This window comes from Rhinoderma darwinii, chromosome 3 (genome assembly GCF_050947455.1).
Source record: "Rhinoderma darwinii isolate aRhiDar2 chromosome 3, aRhiDar2.hap1, whole genome shotgun sequence".
Classification (NCBI taxonomy): Eukaryota; Metazoa; Chordata; class Amphibia; order Anura; family Rhinodermatidae; genus Rhinoderma; species Rhinoderma darwinii.
This window is the reverse complement of record NC_134689.1, coordinates 215944939-215965896: the sequence shown is the minus strand read 5'-3', so window position 1 is coordinate 215965896 and position 20958 is coordinate 215944939. Positions and strand designations below refer to the sequence as shown.

The window sequence follows — 20958 nt, the reverse complement described above, 5'->3', positions numbered from 1 at the left end:
TCATCCCAGGAGGCCGGCCTGGAAAAATAAATACAGAATTCTGAGTAAGTATAAAAATTTTTTTTTCCTGAGGTCCAGTTTTTGAAGCAGAATCGCTGCTTTTCGCTGCAAAAAAACCCGCAACATCTGCTGTTTGAATTCAATGGGGAAAACTCGCAATGCAAAAGCAGCGATCACGCATATACAATTGACATGCTGTGAATTAATGGTCAATTTCTGAGGGTTGTTCCGCTTATCATTTAAGCAGCGGGTGCATAAGATTTATTCAAATCTCATCCAATTTGCTGCTACTGTATTAAGCTGCAGATTTTTCGCAACTAACTCCGTTGTGGAAAATCTGCAGTACTTACCCTACGTGGGAACTTACCCCTATAGAAAAGTCTTTTTGAAAAACACCTGAAAAAACACCATACATAAAGCATGCTGATTGAGAAAAAAAAATGCCAATGACCACAAAACTGAATAAAAATTGCTGGACACTAAAACACAGTTGTAGTGCATTTCATGTTTTTCTATAGACTTTAATGTAACATCTAACGGCACTTAAAAACACATAATAATGCAGTTAAAATATCAATAAAAACACCACGAAAAAACGCTGCAAAATGCTGTGTGTGAATCCTGCTCTACAGAACATATTTACACCAATAGGCAGCAAAAACAATATGGCATTATTGCCAAAATGGTTCTGGTCTATTCAAGCAATCGTATTATGTTCAGTGAAATTGACACATTTTGGGCATCGTTTAAACATCCATATCAATAAGTTTATACATTTTGCACTCTTAAAAAGAACGAGTCATTTGACATGTTGCTGTAAAGATCTCCTAAAACCACAAAAATAATTTAACATGATTTAGTTCACAGATGAATAATAGCTCAGGTAGTCAGGCAACTTTGCAAATATAGTAAATTTTGTATTATATGTAACAGGTATTAGGTAAGTTAGGTAAAAAAAAATATTGATTTTAATCAAGTTATTTTGATGTATGTGGAATGGAACAATACAGATTAAAAAAAGCTACATGTTTAAAGAGGCTATCAGATGTTACAGGTCTCCCCACTATGAGCTGATCTCGAGGGGGTCTCTATTAGTTCTCATCTTCTATTGTTGAGGAAAGTCCTCATTGCAGGGGAATAAAGCCTTACACGGGGCCCATTTTAGCAGACGCCCCACCTGTATTTCATCCATATTCTTTAATAAGACATATGGATATGGGTTTTCTAAGGAAGTTAACAGACTAAGGCTTCATTCACATCTGCTTCGGAGTTCTGTTAGTGGGTTCCGTCAGACCTTTCCATCAGGGGAACCCACAAACAGAAACCATAGCTTTCCGTTTGTATTACCATTGATTTCAATAGCAACGCTTCCGTTGCTAATGGTTTCCGTTTTTTGGCGGAATTAATAGCGTAGTCGACTACGCTATTGTTCTGCCAAAAAGACGGAAACATTGCGGAACGAAGACAAACGGAATCCATTAGCAATAAAATCCTTACCACTGAAATCAATGGTAATACAGATGAAAAGCTATGGTTTCCGTTTGGTTTCCCCTGATGGAAAGGTCTGACGAAACCCACAAACGGATCCCCGACGCAGATGTGAACAAAGCCTTATGGTAAGTTCACACGTAGCATAAATACTGCAGATTTTCCGCAACGGATTTAGTTGCGGAGAATCCGCAGCATAACACAGTGGCAACAAAGTGGATGAGATTTAAACAAATCTCATCCACATGCTGCATAAATGACGAGGGGAAAAAACCCTCAGAAATCGACCTGCGCTGTGTTTTTTTTAATCCACAGCATTTAAATTGAACTTGCATAATTGCTGCTTTTGTGTTGCGAGTTTACCCCATTGAATTCAATGGGGAGGTAAAACCCACAACAAATAGCAGATGTTGCATTTTGTTGCAGCAGAAAAGCTGTGATTCAGCTGCAAAATACGCAACTCAGAAAAAAAAATTCTTATATTTACCCAAAATTCTGTGCTTCTTCCTCCAGGCCGCTCTCCTGGAATGAGGTTTCATCCCATGTGACCGCTGCAGCCAGTGGTCACTTGGGATGAAACGTCATCCCAGAAGGCCAGCCTGCAGGACGGAAGAGGGACGCATCGCCATGGCTACGTAAGTATGAAACGTTTTTGTTTTTTTTGTATGTGCAGCTTTCCGCAGCGGACATTCTGGCCAAAAAACTGCACCACAATTCGGTGTGGTTTTTCGTACAGAACTCCCTGTGGCCGCCAGGGTGGATATGCTATGTACCATTATGCAGCGTATCCGCCTTGTGTAAACGTAGCTTTAGGGTGAGTTCAGATATTGTGTAAAAAAAAAACAAAGAAAAATCTGCTGTGTTGCATGTGCCTTTTGTAATGCAGTAAAATGTGCAGTAAAAATACACAACAAATGTACAAAATAATAAACATTCTGCGGATTTCATGCCCTCGTCAAAAAAATCTTCTATGTGTGAGTGGATTTTTGAAAACAATATTCCCAAATATTGTACTGTACTTTGTTGCAGATTATTGGTGCAACAAAACCACTAGGTCTGAATATGGTCTTAAACAACTCCCCCTCACCCAACCCAGCATATAAACTAAACATCCCTCTGCCAAATACACCTCACGGCCCTAGGTTTCTGTCATATCCTAAAAACATGGTTAAATAGGTCATGTACTCAAACGAAGTAAAAAAAACAAATTAAAAAAAAATTATTGGGACACTGTTCTATTGCAAAAATAAATAATATTAACATTATTTCCATGAGTCTCTAAGCAGCTACTTGTGCTATTCTGTGAATTTATCGGAGGTAAGGGTATGTTCACACGGCCAAATTTCAGACGTATACGAGGCGTATTATGCCTCGTTTTACGTCTGGAAATACGTCTCAAATACGTCGGCAAACATCTGCCCATTCATTTGAATGGGTTTGCCGACGTACTGTGCAGACGACCTGTTATTTACGCGTCGTCGTTTGACAGCTGTCAAACGACGACGCGTAAAAATACAGCCTCGTCAAAAGAAGTGCAGGACACTTCTTTCAGACGTTTTTGGAGCTGTTTTCTCATAGACTCCAATGAAAACAGCTCCAAAAACGAGTTGGTAAAAAAATTAGTTGGTAAAAATGCGAGTTGGTAAAAAACGTCTGAAAAGCAGGGTCTGTTTTCCCTTGAAAACAGCTCTGGATTTTCAGACGTTTTGGTTGACTACGTGTGAACATACCCTTACATTTCATTGGTGATGATTTGATGCACATTTCTACTCTTTGACGTGCTATTTAATATGTATGTCTTAACATGTATTGTTATATAATTAAAGCAACATTCCTAGTGGTGATAATTCTATTTCTCCCAATTTTGCTTGCAGTTCACGTGGTTGACATGCATGGACATAGCATGATCTGTTTGCCTTTGGCAGAATATGATTTTTTCAGATATTATACTATAGCATTATAATTATGTACTCTCTTTCTAGAATGACATTGGAGGCCAGCGCAGTTTAATAAATAAATGGACTACATTTCTGAAAGCACGTTTGGTGTGCTCCATACCTGGTCCAGATGGAGGGGACACATATTTTGATGAACTGCGTAAGTTGGTTGTAATCTTAGCCATGACTTTTTTTTAAACATACATAAAACATCAGATTGATATTCAGCTGTGAATGATAAGAAAATATTATTTGTTGCTTCAGGAAAGTGTATTTTACGTTGATCTGACAGATATACTGTGCTGTCACATTTATATGTATAGATAGTAAATCTATCTTCATGTACTGCATATCATTCATTTCAGATGTTCTTAAGGTATGCTGAATGAAGATGAATTTGGCCACCTGTCTGATTTCACCTTTCTCTACAGTTTTCACATAATAATATGCGTATAGGTTTATGTGTAGATGTGTCTTGTGTAGATAAAAGCTTATGATGAAAATATAATTGTCAGTTGTAATATAGACCTTAGTAGAACTCATCACTATTTTAAATAATTTTTCAGGATTAGAAAAGCATGGCTGCTTTCTTCTAAAAACAGCACCACACCTATCCACGGTTTGTGTGTGGTATTACAGCTCAGCCCCATTCACTCCAATAAAGCTGAACTGCAATGCCACACACAACCCATTGACAGGTGTGGTGCTCCAGACTATATACACTCCTCAACATTGAAATTGAACCACCAAGAAGGGCAAGCCGTAAGGTTAGGCAAATCGTGGAAGTAGCAGGTGTCGCTAAGATTTGCAAATTATCACATTTTCAAGCACCTACCTCCAATCTGTGACATGTGGGAGGGGGTTAAAAGCCAGATTGAAAGCACAGATTTTTAATTGGACCAAGTGGTGTGGGATGATTGTGTAATGCCTCCTGTTTGTCGACGTGCCAGTTATTGCCACTTCTCGCAAACTGAGAAGGACAGAATTTTTGAACTGTGAGACCTCGGTTTATCACTCCGGAAGATTGCTTCACGCATAGGCCGAGATGTCAGGACAGTTCACTGTCGCGTGTCCTGGAGGTTGGGTGAACAACAATGAACGGGAATGAAAGCAAAAGGGGGGGGACGCGAACCTCTGCATGGAAGTATCGTCTGATTGGAAGAATAGTGATCCATTTTGAACTGCAAGTGAAATTGGACAAACACATCCTATGCCTAGGGCGGCAATCAGTGTTGGCACAAACAATCAGAAGGCGTTTGCACAACATAGGGCTTTGAGCCAGACATCCAGCTACACGTGTTCCATTCAACATACACACCACAGCTCTCAAAGGCTATCATGGTGCAGAGCAAGATGGCAATGGAGGCTGGAATGGAGGTCTATCCTCTTCGGCGATGAGTCCCGCTTTTGTCTCGGATGCAATGATAGCCGGAGATTAGTCTGGGGACCACATGTGCAACGCCATGAAAAGTCCTTTACAAGGGAATGTCCCACCAGTCCTACTCCCGGGATTATGGTGTGGGGTGGCATAATGTACGATAGCCGAACCCCTCTAGTCTTCATTTCAGGTACACTAACAGCTCGGCGTTACATTAATTTGGTCATAGAACCAGTGGTACGGCCATTTCTTCAAAGTGTACCAGAAGCGGTTTTTCAACAGGACATTGCCAGGCTGCGTGTTGGTTGTGCTACTGTGAGCAACATGCGTGGCCTAAACGTGCTACCATGGCCTGCAGCATCTCCAGATTTGTTTTCCGTTGAGCACATCTGGGACATCATTGGTCGGCAATTGTAAAGGGAGCGGCCAGCAGCTAATCTTGATGATTTGCGTGCCGAAGTGCGTTCAGTGTGGTATAACATTCCTCAGACAACCATTAATAACACCATTGTTAGCATGCCAAGGCATGTAAGTGCGTGTATTTCTGCACCCTTTCGCTCATACTCGATACTGAATAAATGAAGATGTTTAGAATATTTTGTTTACATTTTTTTTTTCATTTCCATATCATTAACTTGTCTATCGATCCTGGGTTTTTCACAATTCCAAAACATTTCCTTCTTAGTGTTGTAATTTAAAAGTTGAGGAGTATATATCTAATCTTACTAGTATTAACAACTGTATATATTTAAACTTGTCAGCATCAGCTCTACATGGAAATCTCTAGTCAATGATTAGTATAAAGTTTTGTAGCTGCTTAGGTCAAATAAAACCACACATTTTCCACATTGAGCATTGTTTAAGTATTTCGATATCTATTTTTCTATTTTCCATGCTCATTGTTGTTAACATTAGTGTTTTTACTTCTTATTCTTTTTTAGAGGATGTATTTTTACTTCCAACAAAGGATGAACGGAACCCAGTTGTGTATGGAATCTTCACTACCACAAGGTATTGCTTCTGTTCTAGCTGTAGATTGAACTATCCTCTTTGAGTTTATTCAGATGGAAGCACTTTCACAGTTTATTATGATTTCCCTACAGAAACATCAAATCACCAAGGACAGGAATGAGTAATATAAACATAAGTCTGATTAGATGAAACTATAAGTGAAATGTTCTACTAGTGTCCACCTGTTTGATATTGGCCTGAACCTAGCATCTCCACACTGGAGCAATAGCTCATGATAGTTGACATAGCAGACTCATTTTTCTTTATGTTCTGTTTGAGAAGGTTTGTTGAACATTCCAAGTGTGTTGATATTAGAATGACCTTGTCCTAGTGATACTCAAGATAGAGGAAGCCAAAAGAGGCCAGAATTATGTCAGACAGGATGACTTGATTTCTAATTTTCCATAGGTGCAATAGCTGGTCAAGTACCATTACTCTGGGCTTTAGCAAAACGTTTTACATCAACTAATATAGATAAGACTACTGTAAACGTTTAAAAAATATTAGTATGTTTAATAATTTTTTTACCGAAATTCTTAAATTATAAATTAAAAAATGGTCTAAAGTATTCCGAAATTATATCCAAAGCTTTTTTCGCATCTAATTGAAAAAACTTGGGTAACTAAACTTTTAAAAAAACTTCTGAAATGTCATGGTGACATGTCAGGAGTTTTGATCGGTGGGAGTCCAAGCACTGAGACCCCCACCGATTGCTAAAACAAAGCAGGAGAAGCACTCAGACACCCACCAATCAAATCTTCTGACATGTCACTATTACATGTTAAAAGTTTTTTAAAAAGTTTAGTCACCCTTCAACTACTGTTCTATGAATGCAAAATGTGCTTTTCCTTCTGAAAATTTTTTATTTTAATAAATCATGCCTGTTCTACTAAGGGCATGGCCAGACGTGGCGGAATTGCTCTGGAATTCCGCTGCGGACACTCTGCAGCGGACACTCTGCAGCGGACACTCTGCAGCGGACACTCTGCAGCGGACACTCTGCAGCGGACACTCTGCAGCGGACACTCCGCAGTGGACCCGTTTCTCCATTGCCTTCCACAGCTTTTTGGTAGGGTTCGTTTGCACGTTGCGGACAATTCCGCTGTGGAGCATAGGCTGCGGTGCGGAATTTGGTGTCCGCAGCATACAATGGTTGTTGCGGACTGTTTGCGGACTCATTGCGGAATTTCTCCATTGACTTCAATGGAGATTTTAAGTTCCGCAATGAAGTCCGCAGATGTAATGTAGATGTTATGTGTGCTGCGGAGCGTATTGGTTTTTTAACATGACATTTCTTCATTCTGGCTGGACCTATGTATTTCTAGGTCTACAGCCAGACTGAGGAAGTCCATGGGGCTCCCGTAATTACGGGTGACTACGTGTGTGCACCCATAATTACAGGTGACTACGTGTGTGCACCCATAATTACGGGTGACTACGTGTGTGAGAGTTAAGCGATCGGCAGTAACTGTTTCAGCACCCTGGACAGTGACTTCCGAACACAATATACAGCAACCTGTAAAAAAAATAGAAGTTCATACTTACCGAGAACTCCCTGCTTCTTCCTCCAGTCCGGTTTCCCAGGATAACGTTTCATTCTAAGTGACGGCTGCAGCCAATCACAGGCTGCAGCGGTCACATGGACTGTCACGTCATCCAGGGAGGTCGGGCTGGATGCCGAAAGAGGGACGCGTCACCAAGACAACGGTCGGGTAAGTATGAAATTCTTTTACTTTCACTAGGGAAAGTGCTGTCCCTTCTCTCTATCCTGCACTGATAGAGAGAAGGGAAGTACTTTCACCTCAATACGCAGCGGCTAGTCCGCATCAATTTATTGCCCATTTTGGGCAGATCCGCAACAGAATCTGCATTGATGCGGACAGTTGCGGAAGAATTACACACTGTCCATCCACAACATTGAGTCTTTAGATATCAAAATTACATCCTAACTACCAAAGTAGTTTGCTGAGAGATGTAGCTAATGGTAATAACAGCTTCTTATTTTTACACCTGACCTTTCAATAGTAGGAATCATCATAGGTTTAGCATATGGGCCAATAAATATGTGTGATGTATGAGCCAGAAGCTCTGGAATGATGTCACACAGAACCTTTCATAGTAATCGTGTTTTATGAATAAGTTCAGTAATTGGGGTGAAAACCAAAATAATAGAAAATTTCTCTTCTATGTGTACGAGTCTTGAACTTGGAGTAGCCCCTCACTGAGTGATCTCATTATTCCTTCATACGGTTTTAACATGATGGGTGACAGAACTGTCTGCATTGTATTGATTTTTATCTCTAAATTACTTATTACAAGATTTTTTTTTTGATTTTTTTTTTACTACATGCAGTAAACTTAAATTATAAGCATTGGTTTGACTATACTAGCATAAGGCAGTTTCTATCGTCAAAACAGTGGTTTGAGTATTTTACAATCTTTTGAATGATCCTTATTATTATTTCATCTTAACATCTGGAAATTATTTCCTATTTCATTTTAGCTCTATATTTAAAGCATCTGCTGTATGTGTCTATAGTATGGCGGATATAAGAGGAGTGTTCAATGGACCTTATGCTCATAAAGAAAGTCCAGATCATAAGTGGGTTCAGTATGACGGAAGAATCCCCTATCCACGCCCTGGAACAGTATGTATCTATTTGTTTAACCATAGTTCCTTTATATAATTCAGTGATATCAAAACATTAACTCTTTGCTAAACATATAGTCATTGATCAATTAGAGTAGTAAATATGATATTAATTTGTTAGCAGTTACGTATCTGAAGCCACTTCTACACAGCAATAATTCAATAATGATTCATTAATTTCCAAGCTATCGTAATGATAATTGTCTAGACGAATGCACAGAAAGATCAAGGATAATAATTGTTAATTTAAAAATTGCTTGCACGTAAAAAATAATTGGTATTGTTTGCGGTTTCGGTGAATGTCACTCATGTACATCCACAATAAATATATCACTACGAACGAACTTCCATTTGAAAATGGCAGCATATTTGTGATAATTATAATAATAGAAATGTTCATCAGACAATTATAAGGATGGGTAATTTTTATCTGGCAAGTTAGAGTTAACTTTACGCTACTACTGTATTCCTTATATTCCGATTGATAAATCGCCACTTGATAATTTAGCGTAATGAAGTAACATCAACAATGAATTATGGTAAAAGAACAGTCACTTGAGAATATTTTTATAATAACTTATGTGAACTGTACAGTGGGCCGCAGCACATCAGACCTGAAGCGTGAAGCACATAAGTCTCCTTTCTCTAGCTATGCTCCTCTTCAGAGACACAGTATGATCATCACAGTCTTGGATTGTTCATTTTTAGAGAGAAATTCAGCAGCTTAGGCTCCTCTCATTGGATTCCTCATATATGACCTTCTCATGTTGAGTTTCTAAAATGGCGTTTGCCTCACACAAAACAATAATGACTGTTACAGTTACTTTGTCTAACCCCTCGTTCTCTCCAACCGAAACACAGAACATGAGGACAGAGACAGTTTAAACTCCCATGTCCTGCTTGATTCGCCAGGTCCCTCTAGAGAAGAGTAGCAGTGAGCAAGACTTGACCAAAGTCACAGCTCTCATCTTCAACCCTCTTATCCAGCTCTGAATCATGAGCCTTCATACTAAGATAATCTTGTATTCTATGTAAAAAAAAAATTACAGATTTTTTTCCCGGATAATTTGAAAGTTTTCTTTATCACAATTTATCACCTTGACAAACGTCACCATTTCTTTATATTAATCCTAAGGCCCTGTTATAATCTGCATCAGGGCATTCCATTGTTCTGCTCCATCAACACGGACACCACCAGCAACTGCGGAACCCATTGACTTTAATGGGTTCTGTCGGCTTTCCGTCAGGGTGTCCAAGGTTTTACCGGAAACAATAGCGCAGCATGTTGCGCTACTGCTTCTGGTAATTTCTGCTGGATCTGCGACAAAGGCCCCTATTGGTGTCTCCAATGCAGATGTGAACAGTCCCTATCCTGTGTTACAATACATAAATGGGAGATACCTTTTACTTTTAGTCTTGACTAGCCCTTCTCCTTGGTAGTTGTTTCCATTCAATAGCATGCTTCACCTTGTGGTAATGGAAAGTCTAAGAAAATGTTTGTGTTTTTGTTTGAAAATAATGACTTCAGCACTTTCATTCCTTGGTTTTATTTTTCACCTTAAATAGCTTATTAATATTTAATTTTTAGGAATTGGCAGACAGCATGGGACTGCTTAACTTGATGAAAGTTCAATTTGGCAATTGAAACATAGAAAAGCCTGTATTATTCAAGGAAGGGAATTTTTAAACTTCCTCTAGTTTTCTTAGCCACTTTACATAGGATGCCATCCAAACTTGGTAGTAAGAAATTTAAATTAATCTCAAAACAAATTTGACATAGCAAATGTTATTTCAAGCTATGTAGATCTTTCCAGAGAGCTCAGGTTAAAATTCTAAGGCTTTGTGCATGTCTACCTTCTAGTTAAGTAATACATATTCAGAATAAAGATATGATATATAGCCAGCAGATATTGCAACAAAAAATTGAGTATTGGAAAGGATAGAGGTTCAAATATTTAACAACATTGTCAATGTGTCAATTAAGAAAACACATTTCAACAATCTATATGGATCATTAGCTTAGCATATATAGCAGGGGTGGCTGGAAGCCTAGTGCCACCAGTCTTACCCTGTGTCACGGCGTGGGGTGTGGACCCAAATGGGTATAATGCAATGTCTATAGTTCTGAAAGGGTACCTGAGGCATTGTAGACAGTAGCGATGGATTCAGGCTAAGATGAGGCTCCGACAGTAGACAGACACCTGGGGGGTGGCAACACAACAGATGCAGCAGAAGGAAAAACACGACTCCAACTCTTGAAGGCACAGAGGCACGATAGCACGGGATACAGGGTACAGGCAGCAGGAACGGGAAACACTGGGAACGGGAAAACACTAGGAGACCATTTGTGAGGACAAACTTAAGGTAACACAACAACGCTCAAGCAAAGATAGAGAGGGAAGAGCCCCTTTTATAGTCCAGAAGCATTCTGGGCTAATGGCAGCTATTGTGCAAATGTGCACGTACTGGCCCTTTAAGGCCATGCACGCGCGGGGCGCACGCCCTGCGGGAGACAGTGTCCGGACCAGGAAGGGAATGCCAGCGTCTCCCAGGAGGGAGATGCAGCTGGGAACTGGCTCGTCCATGGCCGCGGCCGTCAGAGGATAAGTCAGGACGATGGTCTGCGGCCATAGACGTTACAGTATCCCCCCTCTTACGCCCCCTCTTCTTGGGAACAGAGCGGGAGAGAAACTTCTTCATGAGGGCAGAAGCATTGATGTTCTCCTCTGGCTCCCAAGACCTCTCCTCTGGGCCAAATCGCTTCCAATCCACCAAATAAAACTTTCTTCCTCCTTCTCTCTTGGTATCCAAGATCTCCCTCACCTTGAATGTCCCTGATGAGCCACTGCGGAACTAGGAGTCTTTGAGTAGCGGTTCAGGACCACGGGCTTCAGCAGGGAGACATGGAGCGATCTTGAGGGTGGGAGGCAGCCTAAGCTTGTAAGAGACAGGATTTATCTGCAGCAGAATCTCGAAGGGTCCGAGGAACCTGGGAGCAAACTTGCAAGATGGCACCCTCAGCCGGATATTCTTGGAAGATAGCCAGACCTTAGTACCTGGAAGAAACTGGGGAGGTTCTTGTCTTCTTGTGTCTGCTTTTTCCTTCATGCGGTCGACCGCAAGCCGAATAGAAGATCGGGTCTGCTGCCATATCTGCAGAAAGTCCCTGAAATTAGAGTCAGCTGCAGGCACCTGGGACATAGTGGAAACAGGAAGAGTTATTGGTTGTTGTAAGAAAACTCAGCCCAAGGAAGCAGCTGCATCCAGTCATCATGCTGCCTGGAGAGTGCCGCAGATATCATAATCTGATTAACCCTCTTGACTTGACCATTGGACTGGGGATGATAGGCCGAGAAAAAGTCCAACCTCACACCGAGGAGACTGCAGAGGGCTCTCCATAATTTTGAGGTGAACTGATCCCCTCTGTCTGAGACAATATGCAGAGGCAAGCCGTACAGACAGAAGATGTGTTGGATGAAGAGGCCGGCCAGTCGGGAAGCAGAAGGCAGACCAGTCAGTGGAACAAAATGAACCATTTTTGGGAATCAATCCACCACCACCCAGACCACACTGCATCCAGCAGAGAGAGGCAGGTCCGTAACAAAGTCCATAGCAATATTTCGCCAGGGGGCATCGGGCACAGGCAGTAGCTGGAACAGACCAGATTGTCTAAAGTGGGCAACTTTATTTGCTGCGCACACCATGCAGGAGGATACAAAGTCTATGACGTCTTTGGGCAGCGTGGGCCACCAGAACTGACGGGAAGTTAGGTTTCGGGTCTTATGGGCACCCGCATTACCTGCCAGCTTGGAACTGTCTCCCCAGCGAAGGATTCTTCCTATGTCTGCCAGACGTACAAAGGTCCTCCCCGGGGGAATGTCTCTAACTTGCAGAGGGTTGACAGAGATGATGCAGGAAGGGTGAATTATATTCTGTGGGGACACCAAAGTTTCTTCTGTCTCAAACGACCTAGACAAGGCATCAGCCCTCACATTCTTGTCGGCAGGGCGGTAGTGGAGCTCAAACTGGAACCGAGCGAAGAACATTGACCACCTGGCCTGATGAGGGTTCACCCGTTGGGCCGTCTGGAGATAGGTGAGGTTCTTGTGGTCCATGAAGACCAGGATTGGATGAGCTGCGACCTCTAGTATGTGTCTCCACTCCTGCAGAGTCAGCTTGATGGTGTTAAGGATCTGCCAGGCACAACTTCTGTATCCATGCCCATAGGTAATCAGTCTGCACCTGCTTCTATGTCTGTGAGACTGACTCCATCTTCCACCTTTCAGGATGGCAGGCTTAGGAGTGGGAGAGCCTATCACAGCCTGGCCAGACGGAGCTAGCTCCCGCCCTCTGTCTATTTATACCTGCCTTTTCTGTTCCTCCTTGCTTGTGATTCTTCTCTGTTGGTTTCCTGGCCCTGCTGCAGCTTCTTGAACTACTTGTCCCTGCTTCGTATTGACCCTGGCTTACTGACTACTCTTCTGCTCTGCGTTTGGCACCTCGTACTCTCCTGGTTTGACTCGGCTCGTTTACTTCTCTTGTTGCTCACGGTGTTGCCGTGGGCAACTGCCCCGTTTCCCTTTGTTCTGTGTTTCCTTGTCTGGTTGTCTGTCGTGCACTTACTGAGTGTAGGGACCGTCGCCCAGTTGTACCCCGTCGCCTAGGGCGGGTCGTTGCAAGTAGGCAGGGACTGAGTGGCGGGTAGATTAGGGCTCACTTGTCTGTTTCCCTATCCCTGTCATTACAGATGGCCAGTAACTCCCAATCCCCAATCGACTAGTTGCGCTCTGTGGGAGAAAAAAGCTTAGAGTAGTAGCCACATACCACAGTCTTGCCTTTGGAGACTCTCTGGAACAGAAGTCCGCCAGCACCAACAGAGGAGGCGTCCACCTTCAATGAAAACTGTAAGGACACATCAGGATGATGAAGGATTGAGGCTGACGTGAAGGCCTTCTTTAAGCATTCATGCCCTTTTTGGTGAGGGTAGAGATGGGAGCTGTCAGCGAGGAGAAGTTGGGGATGAACAGCCGGTAGGAGTTGGCGAATCCGAGGAAGCGCTGTATGGCCCTTAAGCCTTGAGGTCGTGGCCATTCCAAGACAGCCTTTACCTTTTCAGGATCCATTTTGAGGCCCTGATCGGAGATGATGTAGCCCAGGAAGAGTAGAGACTTTCTCTCGAACACGCACTTCTCTAGCTTGGCATATAGGTGGTTCTCCCTTAACCAAAGCAAAACATGGCAGACATGTCTTTGATGAGTCGCTGGATCTGGGGAAAAAAATCAAAATGTCATCGAGATACACCACAACACAGACATAGAGGAGATCACGGAAGATGTCATTGACGAACTCTTGAAAGACTGCGGGGGCGTTACACAGGCTGAAGGGCATAACCAGGTATTCATAGTGCCCATCACATGTATTAAATGCCGTCTTCCACTCGTCACCCTGACGAATCCGGATTAGATTGTAGGCCCCCGCAGGTCTAGTTTGGAAAAAATTTTTGCTCCACCATATGCGATCAAACAGTTCAGAGATTAAAGGATATGGGTATCTGTTCTTTACCGTGATCTGGTTGAGACCCCGGTAGTCAATGCAGGGTCGGAGGGATCCGTCTTCCTTTTTAACAAAGAAAAACCCGGCCCCGGCCAAGGATGAGGATTTGCGTATGAAGCCCCTCTCTAAATTTTCCTTGATATAGGCGGACATCGACTGGGTTTCTGGTAAGGAGAGAGTATACTCTACCGCGAGGAGGAGATGAATCGGGGACCAGGTCAATAGGACAATCATACGCTCAGTGTGGCAACAACATCTCTGCCTCCTTCTTGTCGAAGACATCCGAGAACTGAGAGTAGCAAGAGGGCAACCCTGCCAATGACTGATGCGGAGGAGGCTGAAGCGGATGGATATGCCCCAGGCAGTGGTTGAGGCACTTGGGATCCCACTGGAGAACCTCTCGGGAGTTCCAATCCAGGACTGGGGCATGTAGACGAAGCCAAGGCAAACCCAGCAACACGGGGTTGACGGCCTTGGGTAGGACAAAAAGGGAGATGAGCTCAGAATGAAGGGCTCCCACTTGAAGCCTCAGCGGTTTGGTCACAGACAATATTGTGTCTGGCAGAGGTAGTCCATCTACTGAGGCAACGATCAACAGCTTCTCTAGGAGGGTAGTGGGCAAGTGAAGAAGTTCCACAAGGTCTCCGCGTATAAAATTGGCTGCAGAGCCAGAGTCCAGATAGGCAGAGGCCAGATGGGACCTCTCGTCAGCGACAATAGTCACAGGGATGGACAGCTTTGAGGAGAGTTCTCTGTCAAATGCTGTGTCGCTCAGGGTTGTCTCTCTAACCAATCCTAGGCGTTAGAGTTTTTAGGCTTCTGGGGACACAGACGCACGACATGGCCAGCGAGGCCGCAATATAGACAGAGTCCAGAAGTGTGCCTGTGCTGTTTCTCCTGGACAGATAGTCTAAGCCGATCTACTTGCATCGGGACCTCAGGTGGAGCAACAGATGAGGACAAGAGGGGTTGCTGGAAGTTGGGAGCCAACCTAGGAAGCCTTCTCTCTCGATGAACCTCTTGGGATCTTTCTCTGAGTTTCATATCAACGCGGGTGGCAAGTAAAATTAGGTCGTCCAAGGTAGATGGTAGATCACGAGCAGCTAGTTCATCCTTGATCTCGGATGACAGAACATGCCAGAAGGAAGCTACTAATGCCTCGTTGTTCCAGGACAGCTCTCCTTCTAGGGTCCGGAACTGGATGGTGTACTCGCCCACGGAGGTGTCCTCCTGGCGAAGGTTCAGTAGAGAAGTAGCTGCCGACTCGTCCAGGCTCCTCGAATACAGTGGAAGTCTCGGGTCCCTGTCGTTCCCAGATTGGGTTCGCCCACGCCGGGGTTTTGCCGGCAAGCAGAGAAACAATTAAGGCGATCCTGGCACCGTCTGAGGGAAATGCTTTGGCGTGCAGGGTGAAGTGGATATGACACTGGTTGAGAAATCCCCTGCACGCACTTGCGTCCCTGTGAAAATGAGGCGGTAGTAGCAGCAAGACCTGAGGATCTGAACTGGTGCTGACAGGAGGTGTAGCAGGAGGATCAGTCAGAGAAGCTGGAACAGGAGTAGGGGAGGAAGCAGCTAGTGCCCCTAGCTGTAGTGCCATGGAGTTTACTACCACAAGGAGTTGATCCTGTCATGTTCGCAGGTCCTGCAGGTCCGCTTGTATGGCTTGGGAAGGTGACAGGCACTTGAATTGACCAGCGGGGTCCATAGCCTGAGCGTACTGTCACAGCGTGGGGTGTGGACCCACTGGGCCATACCGCGTAGCGGGATAGCAGCTGGCCCAACAGGTATAATGCAATGTCTATAGTTCTGAAAGGGTACCTGAGGCAATTTAGACAGTAGCGGTGGATTCAGGCTAAGATGAGGCTCCGACAGTAGACAGACATCCGGCGGGGTGCGACACAATAGATGCAGTGGAAGGCACAACACAACTCCTCCTCTTGAAGGCACAGAGGCACGGTAGCACCGGATACATGGTACAGGCAGCAGGAACGGGAAACACTGGAAACTGGGAAACGCTAGCAGACCATTTGCAAGGACAAACTTACGGTAACACAACATCGCTCAGGCAAAGATTGAGAGGGCAGAGCCCCTTTTATAGTCCAGAAGCATTCTGGGCTAATTGCAACTATTCTGCAAATGTGCGCGTAATGGCCCTTTAAGGTCGTACAAGCGCGGGTGCGCGCGCCCTGCGGGAGACAGTGTCTGGACCAGGAAGTGAGTGCCGTTGTCTCCCAGGAGGGAGATGCCGCCGGGAACTCGCTCGTCCATGGCCACGGCCGTCAGAAGGTAAGTCAGTACGACGGTCTGTGGCCATAGACGTTACACCCAGGAAACACTTCCAAAGCCAACCCTGGCTCAAGCCAATACTGTGTTTTCTGCGTGTCCTGATCTAACGACACAAATGGCACCCCTAATTTGTTGCAAATAGTAGTGCTCACAGCAGACTTTCCCCATATTCGGGTACCATAGTACTTACACTTTAGTACCACCTAATAATTGGCACAGAATTATAAAGTCTCTGCTTATTGGCTGTTCACATGTAACTTCTTGTTAGTGGTGTAGAGAGCATGGTGATAACACATCTGTTATTATAAAGGCACTGTACGTGGCATGTTTGTATGGGCACTGCTATGTGATTATTTTATAGTAACTTCTATGTGGCTGACACAATTTTATTGATATATCTGTATGGTAGGCATAATATTATGGACAATTTAATGCGTTTGACCTACAATACTGTATTTGCACTGCAGCTTGGATTATGTATAAGGGAGAGCCACACTGAGGTTTTTGGCGTTGTTTTTGACGCGGAAAGTGTAGAAATCGCCTACCATTGATTTCAATGGGAACCGGTGGCGGTTTTTTCCCACGAGCGGAAAAAAACACTCGTGTGAAAAGAAAGCGTCATATCCTTTCTTCAGGCGTTTCCGTCTCTGACCTCCCATTGACATCAATGAGAGGCAGAGGGAGCATTTTCGTGGCGGTTTTTGCCTGCGGAACTCAATGGCTACAGCCTTACTTAATGCTGCATGCTGTATATAAAAACATTTGAGAGTTAAAGCAGGGCTGCTAACTGGAACATTGTTGTTTTTCAAGCTAAGCGTTGCCTCTAAAAATATACCAATATTGGAAAATAAAGTTGAACATTTTTTTTGCCATATTGCTCACTAGTGCAAATCTGCACTAAAACCCTAACAACTACTCAAACACTGATTGTAGGCACTAGACAGGCTTCTATCCTTCATGTTTTCTTTGCAATTGGTTACAAATTGCATACCTAGCAGCTGACCCTTAGGTTAAAAGGTAATTTAGCCTTTATCCCATGGTGTCTATTGTGTGGTTCTTGTTTTGACTTGCACACTGTTGTTTCCTGCTTACTAGAATGCACAAGTGACAATGCACAAATACTCCATCACCCGTGTGATTGACAGTTATGTTTTCAGGGCACAACATTCCTACAAATATATGTTCGTAGCATGCCCTGTACAGGTAATTACAATGTGTTAACAAAAGAAACACACATACTGTCTGTCAAGCTCCAGTCTTCAATCATTGTTCATGTGTTACATTTTTATTGTGAGCTCCATCATTATGCACGCGGCTATTAATAAAATTGTATCCACATACTTATTCCAATTTATAGGAAAATTCCAATAACATATTACAGTGTATCAATACAGTCTAGATCAAAGAAGTTAACACACCACAATATATTATCCTTTTTCTTTAATTTTCATAACATTTTTCCATAGGCATCTTACAAAGGACTTACGAAATATCGCCTCTATAAAATGACACTAATTAAAAACTACCACCCAAAATGTATGGAAAAATACACCAATAAAAATGCAAGAAAGCATGGCATTTTTTGCATGCATTTTTTGCATGCATTTTAAAAGAAGGTGTGTGGGAAAGAGGCTGTATACAGAAATATCAATGTCACCTTAAATTACTGTCACAAAAATATTACCTTTAGCCTTAGTAATCCTAACTATACTAGTTCACTGAATTGAAAATCTAATTGTAATTTAATTACTGAATTGTAATTCAAATAAGCATAATACATCTAAATCATTTATTGATTTCCCATGGCTTTTATAGCACCAACATATTCTACAGATGTACAGAGATTGTCATCACTCACATAATGTCCCTGTCCCGAATTGGGGTCCACAATCTAATATACCTATCTCAAACATAAACACTAAAGGCCAGTTGACCCATCACTATCAGTTTTTGGAGTGTTGGAAGAAGCTGGAGTACCTGGAGAAACCCACACAAAATCGGAGAGAACATACACATTCTTTGCAGATGTTGCACTTAGTTGGATTCGAACTTAGTACTAACCATTTAACCACTGTACATACATACATACATACATACATACATACATACATACATACATACATAACCACAGTGATGGAGGTCTATCCTGGTCATTTGAAGATCACACTCGTAACAAGACGCAGCTCTGATAACTGTACTTGCACTGTATGATGACATGACCAGGACACATTTCTATCCAACATGAAAGTAAACAACCAAGATTCTCATTAAATGACAACAAGCAGAGATCTTTAAAACCAAGAAATTGATACACAAATTATATATGAAACTATTTTATACATTTTCATTGTACAATGAACTTTATTTGCTGAAATTGAACTTCCCCTTAGTATACTAAGTGTTTCCAGTGATGCTGTTTTTCCGACAGCTAAAGAAAATATAATGTTTAATTGTGAATATTATTGTTTTCTTAATTGCTAGAAAAGAAGATGGTAACCTCTGATTGCACGGGACAATGTCTTGCGGGACATATTGAGAATGCTTCAGAGTAAATACAGTTATATTTATACAGCTTTTATCTGTACTAACATCGGGATATAAAAATTCCAAAGGAGATCAGACGTGCATTACTGTGCTTAATTTTATTATTGTTAAGCAATAGTACAGTGCACTTTCTCATTCATCGTCTACATTTATTATTTGTAGTTCTTTGCATGTTAAGGAAGCATTTCTTATAAAAATAGATATATAGACCAATAAATAGATAGATATAGATGTCCACCCTTACCTTTGCGTGAATGTGATTTAAGACTCCAATTTCTCATTAAACAAATGTAATAGAATGTTGCGACATGCTAGCAAAGCCCTTGACAAGCTGCAATTTACATCACAACCACTGGGTGGCCACTCATACACTTATATTCCATAGATATCTCGTGACACAGCATCGCAAAATCATGTTTGTTCTATTTTTCAAAACTGGTCATCTTGCACCACACATCTTAGAATATGTTAAGATAAGAGGAAAGGTGAGTAAGGACACATCTGTACATACTTGTAACAATCTCAGGTACCTGTTGCCACTATTAGGGTATATTCAGACGTTTATGCCATTATGTTGCGGTTTTTTTCCAATCAAAACAACGCACACTGCGGCCAAAATTTATAGATGCCATTGTAAGTCAATGGGGTTCATCAGTCTCTTCCTTTGTGGTTTGCGTTTGTGACAAAAACCACAATGCAGATGTAAACAGAGCCTTAAACAGTATCACAAACATTTTAGATTTTATAATGGTGAATGTACTGAAAGCTTTGAATACTTCCAACCAGCTTCACCTGAATAGGTTTTTGATGATTTGAGAAGTATATTGGAAATTTAGTGACATTATAGAGCTGTAGCTGACCTTTCGTTGGAATTTGTCATTCACTGTGATAATTTATATCTTCATTACAATGTAAAAGAACTCAGAGTTCAGTGGTTGTTCCCTACGTACAATGCGGTCTCCCTCCTCTCCCTTCGCAATGCTCTATCCTGTGTGCATGTTTCTAATCCTACGCTGACATGGCAGTGCAAGCTGTGATTTCTAAAAGAGAAAACGCAGCGCAGGAGTCGTCTTAGGGAAATATAATATGCTGCGTGTGAATAACACTAGCCCACTCTGGCCGCAAATGCCAGTTGTGTTCTTCCTGTCAAATCTGACGGAATCTGTGGCAGAGGCTCCGAACTGATCCTCCGACACAGATGTGAACAGAACCTAATTGTGTTTGCTCCATGTGCAAAAAATAAATCATGTTGTTTGTTCTGATAATTTGAAGACAAATATCGTTCAGTACTGCACAGGAAAATGGAAGTAAATCTATTCCACCTCCACACAACCTTTTTTTCATCATCTATCATTTCCCATCACTGTATAAAAGAGCAGGTGCATTCATCCGCACATTGTAAAATTCGAATATTTATTCACTGTTTGCTTTAACTTCATGCCTCTTGGATCGCTCTCAGTCTGGCAATTATTACTTGAAGGATCTTGATTCTTCAGAAAAACAGAAGATTAATATCTTGTTCAAATATCAGCAGGCGCCACAGTTCAATTTTCATGGTCACAAAATACGTCATTGATAAATAAACTTGTTCTGCCACAAAGTCTTCATTTTACATATGGAGGCGTGAGGACCATTTATCAGACGTCTTGCTGAAAATCTCTTTTAGTGGAACAACTGTAATTAACCGCGTATTCTAGAGTTACCTAAGAACAGTGTCAAGTCCAGGATTACGCATTGTAAGGGATTCTCCTGAGTAAACACGCTTTTTTCTAAACTGAGACTATTTTCTATTTCTGTATTGTTTTTGTTTTTTCTGTTTGCAAAGTAATTATATGTCATCATCCATCAGATTCACAATGGGAGTTGATGTTGCTGAATGCATTTTCTTCTCTAGACATTCTGTGGACATGCATTTCTATTGAGTCATTTGAATGATGGTAACCTTGAACTGAGGTAGATTCAATTACTGGTTCCCGACCGCCCAATGTATATATAGGCTGGCGGTGTTAAAACCCGTGCCACAGAAGATCTACAGCGTGGGTTTTAGCTGGCTGCCTGAGTGACCTAAATGTCGGGTGCCCTGAAACTTGTGCCTAAACTCAATGAGC

At 42.3% G+C, this 20958-nt stretch overlaps 1 protein-coding gene across 1 annotated transcript in view; it reads left to right on the top strand.

Annotated features, from left to right (window-relative positions):
- The window catches only part of SEMA3D (semaphorin 3D), a 175102-nt gene that overhangs the window by 136511 nt on the left and 17633 nt on the right, over positions 1 to 20958 (top strand). Inside the window, exons 9-11 of the mRNA XM_075857368.1 lie at positions 3471 to 3585; positions 5745 to 5814; positions 8318 to 8462. Of these exons, the coding sequence (XP_075713483.1) occupies positions 3471 to 3585; positions 5745 to 5814; positions 8318 to 8462 (330 nt within the window). The remainder of the gene's footprint in view (positions 1 to 3470; positions 3586 to 5744; positions 5815 to 8317; positions 8463 to 20958) is intronic.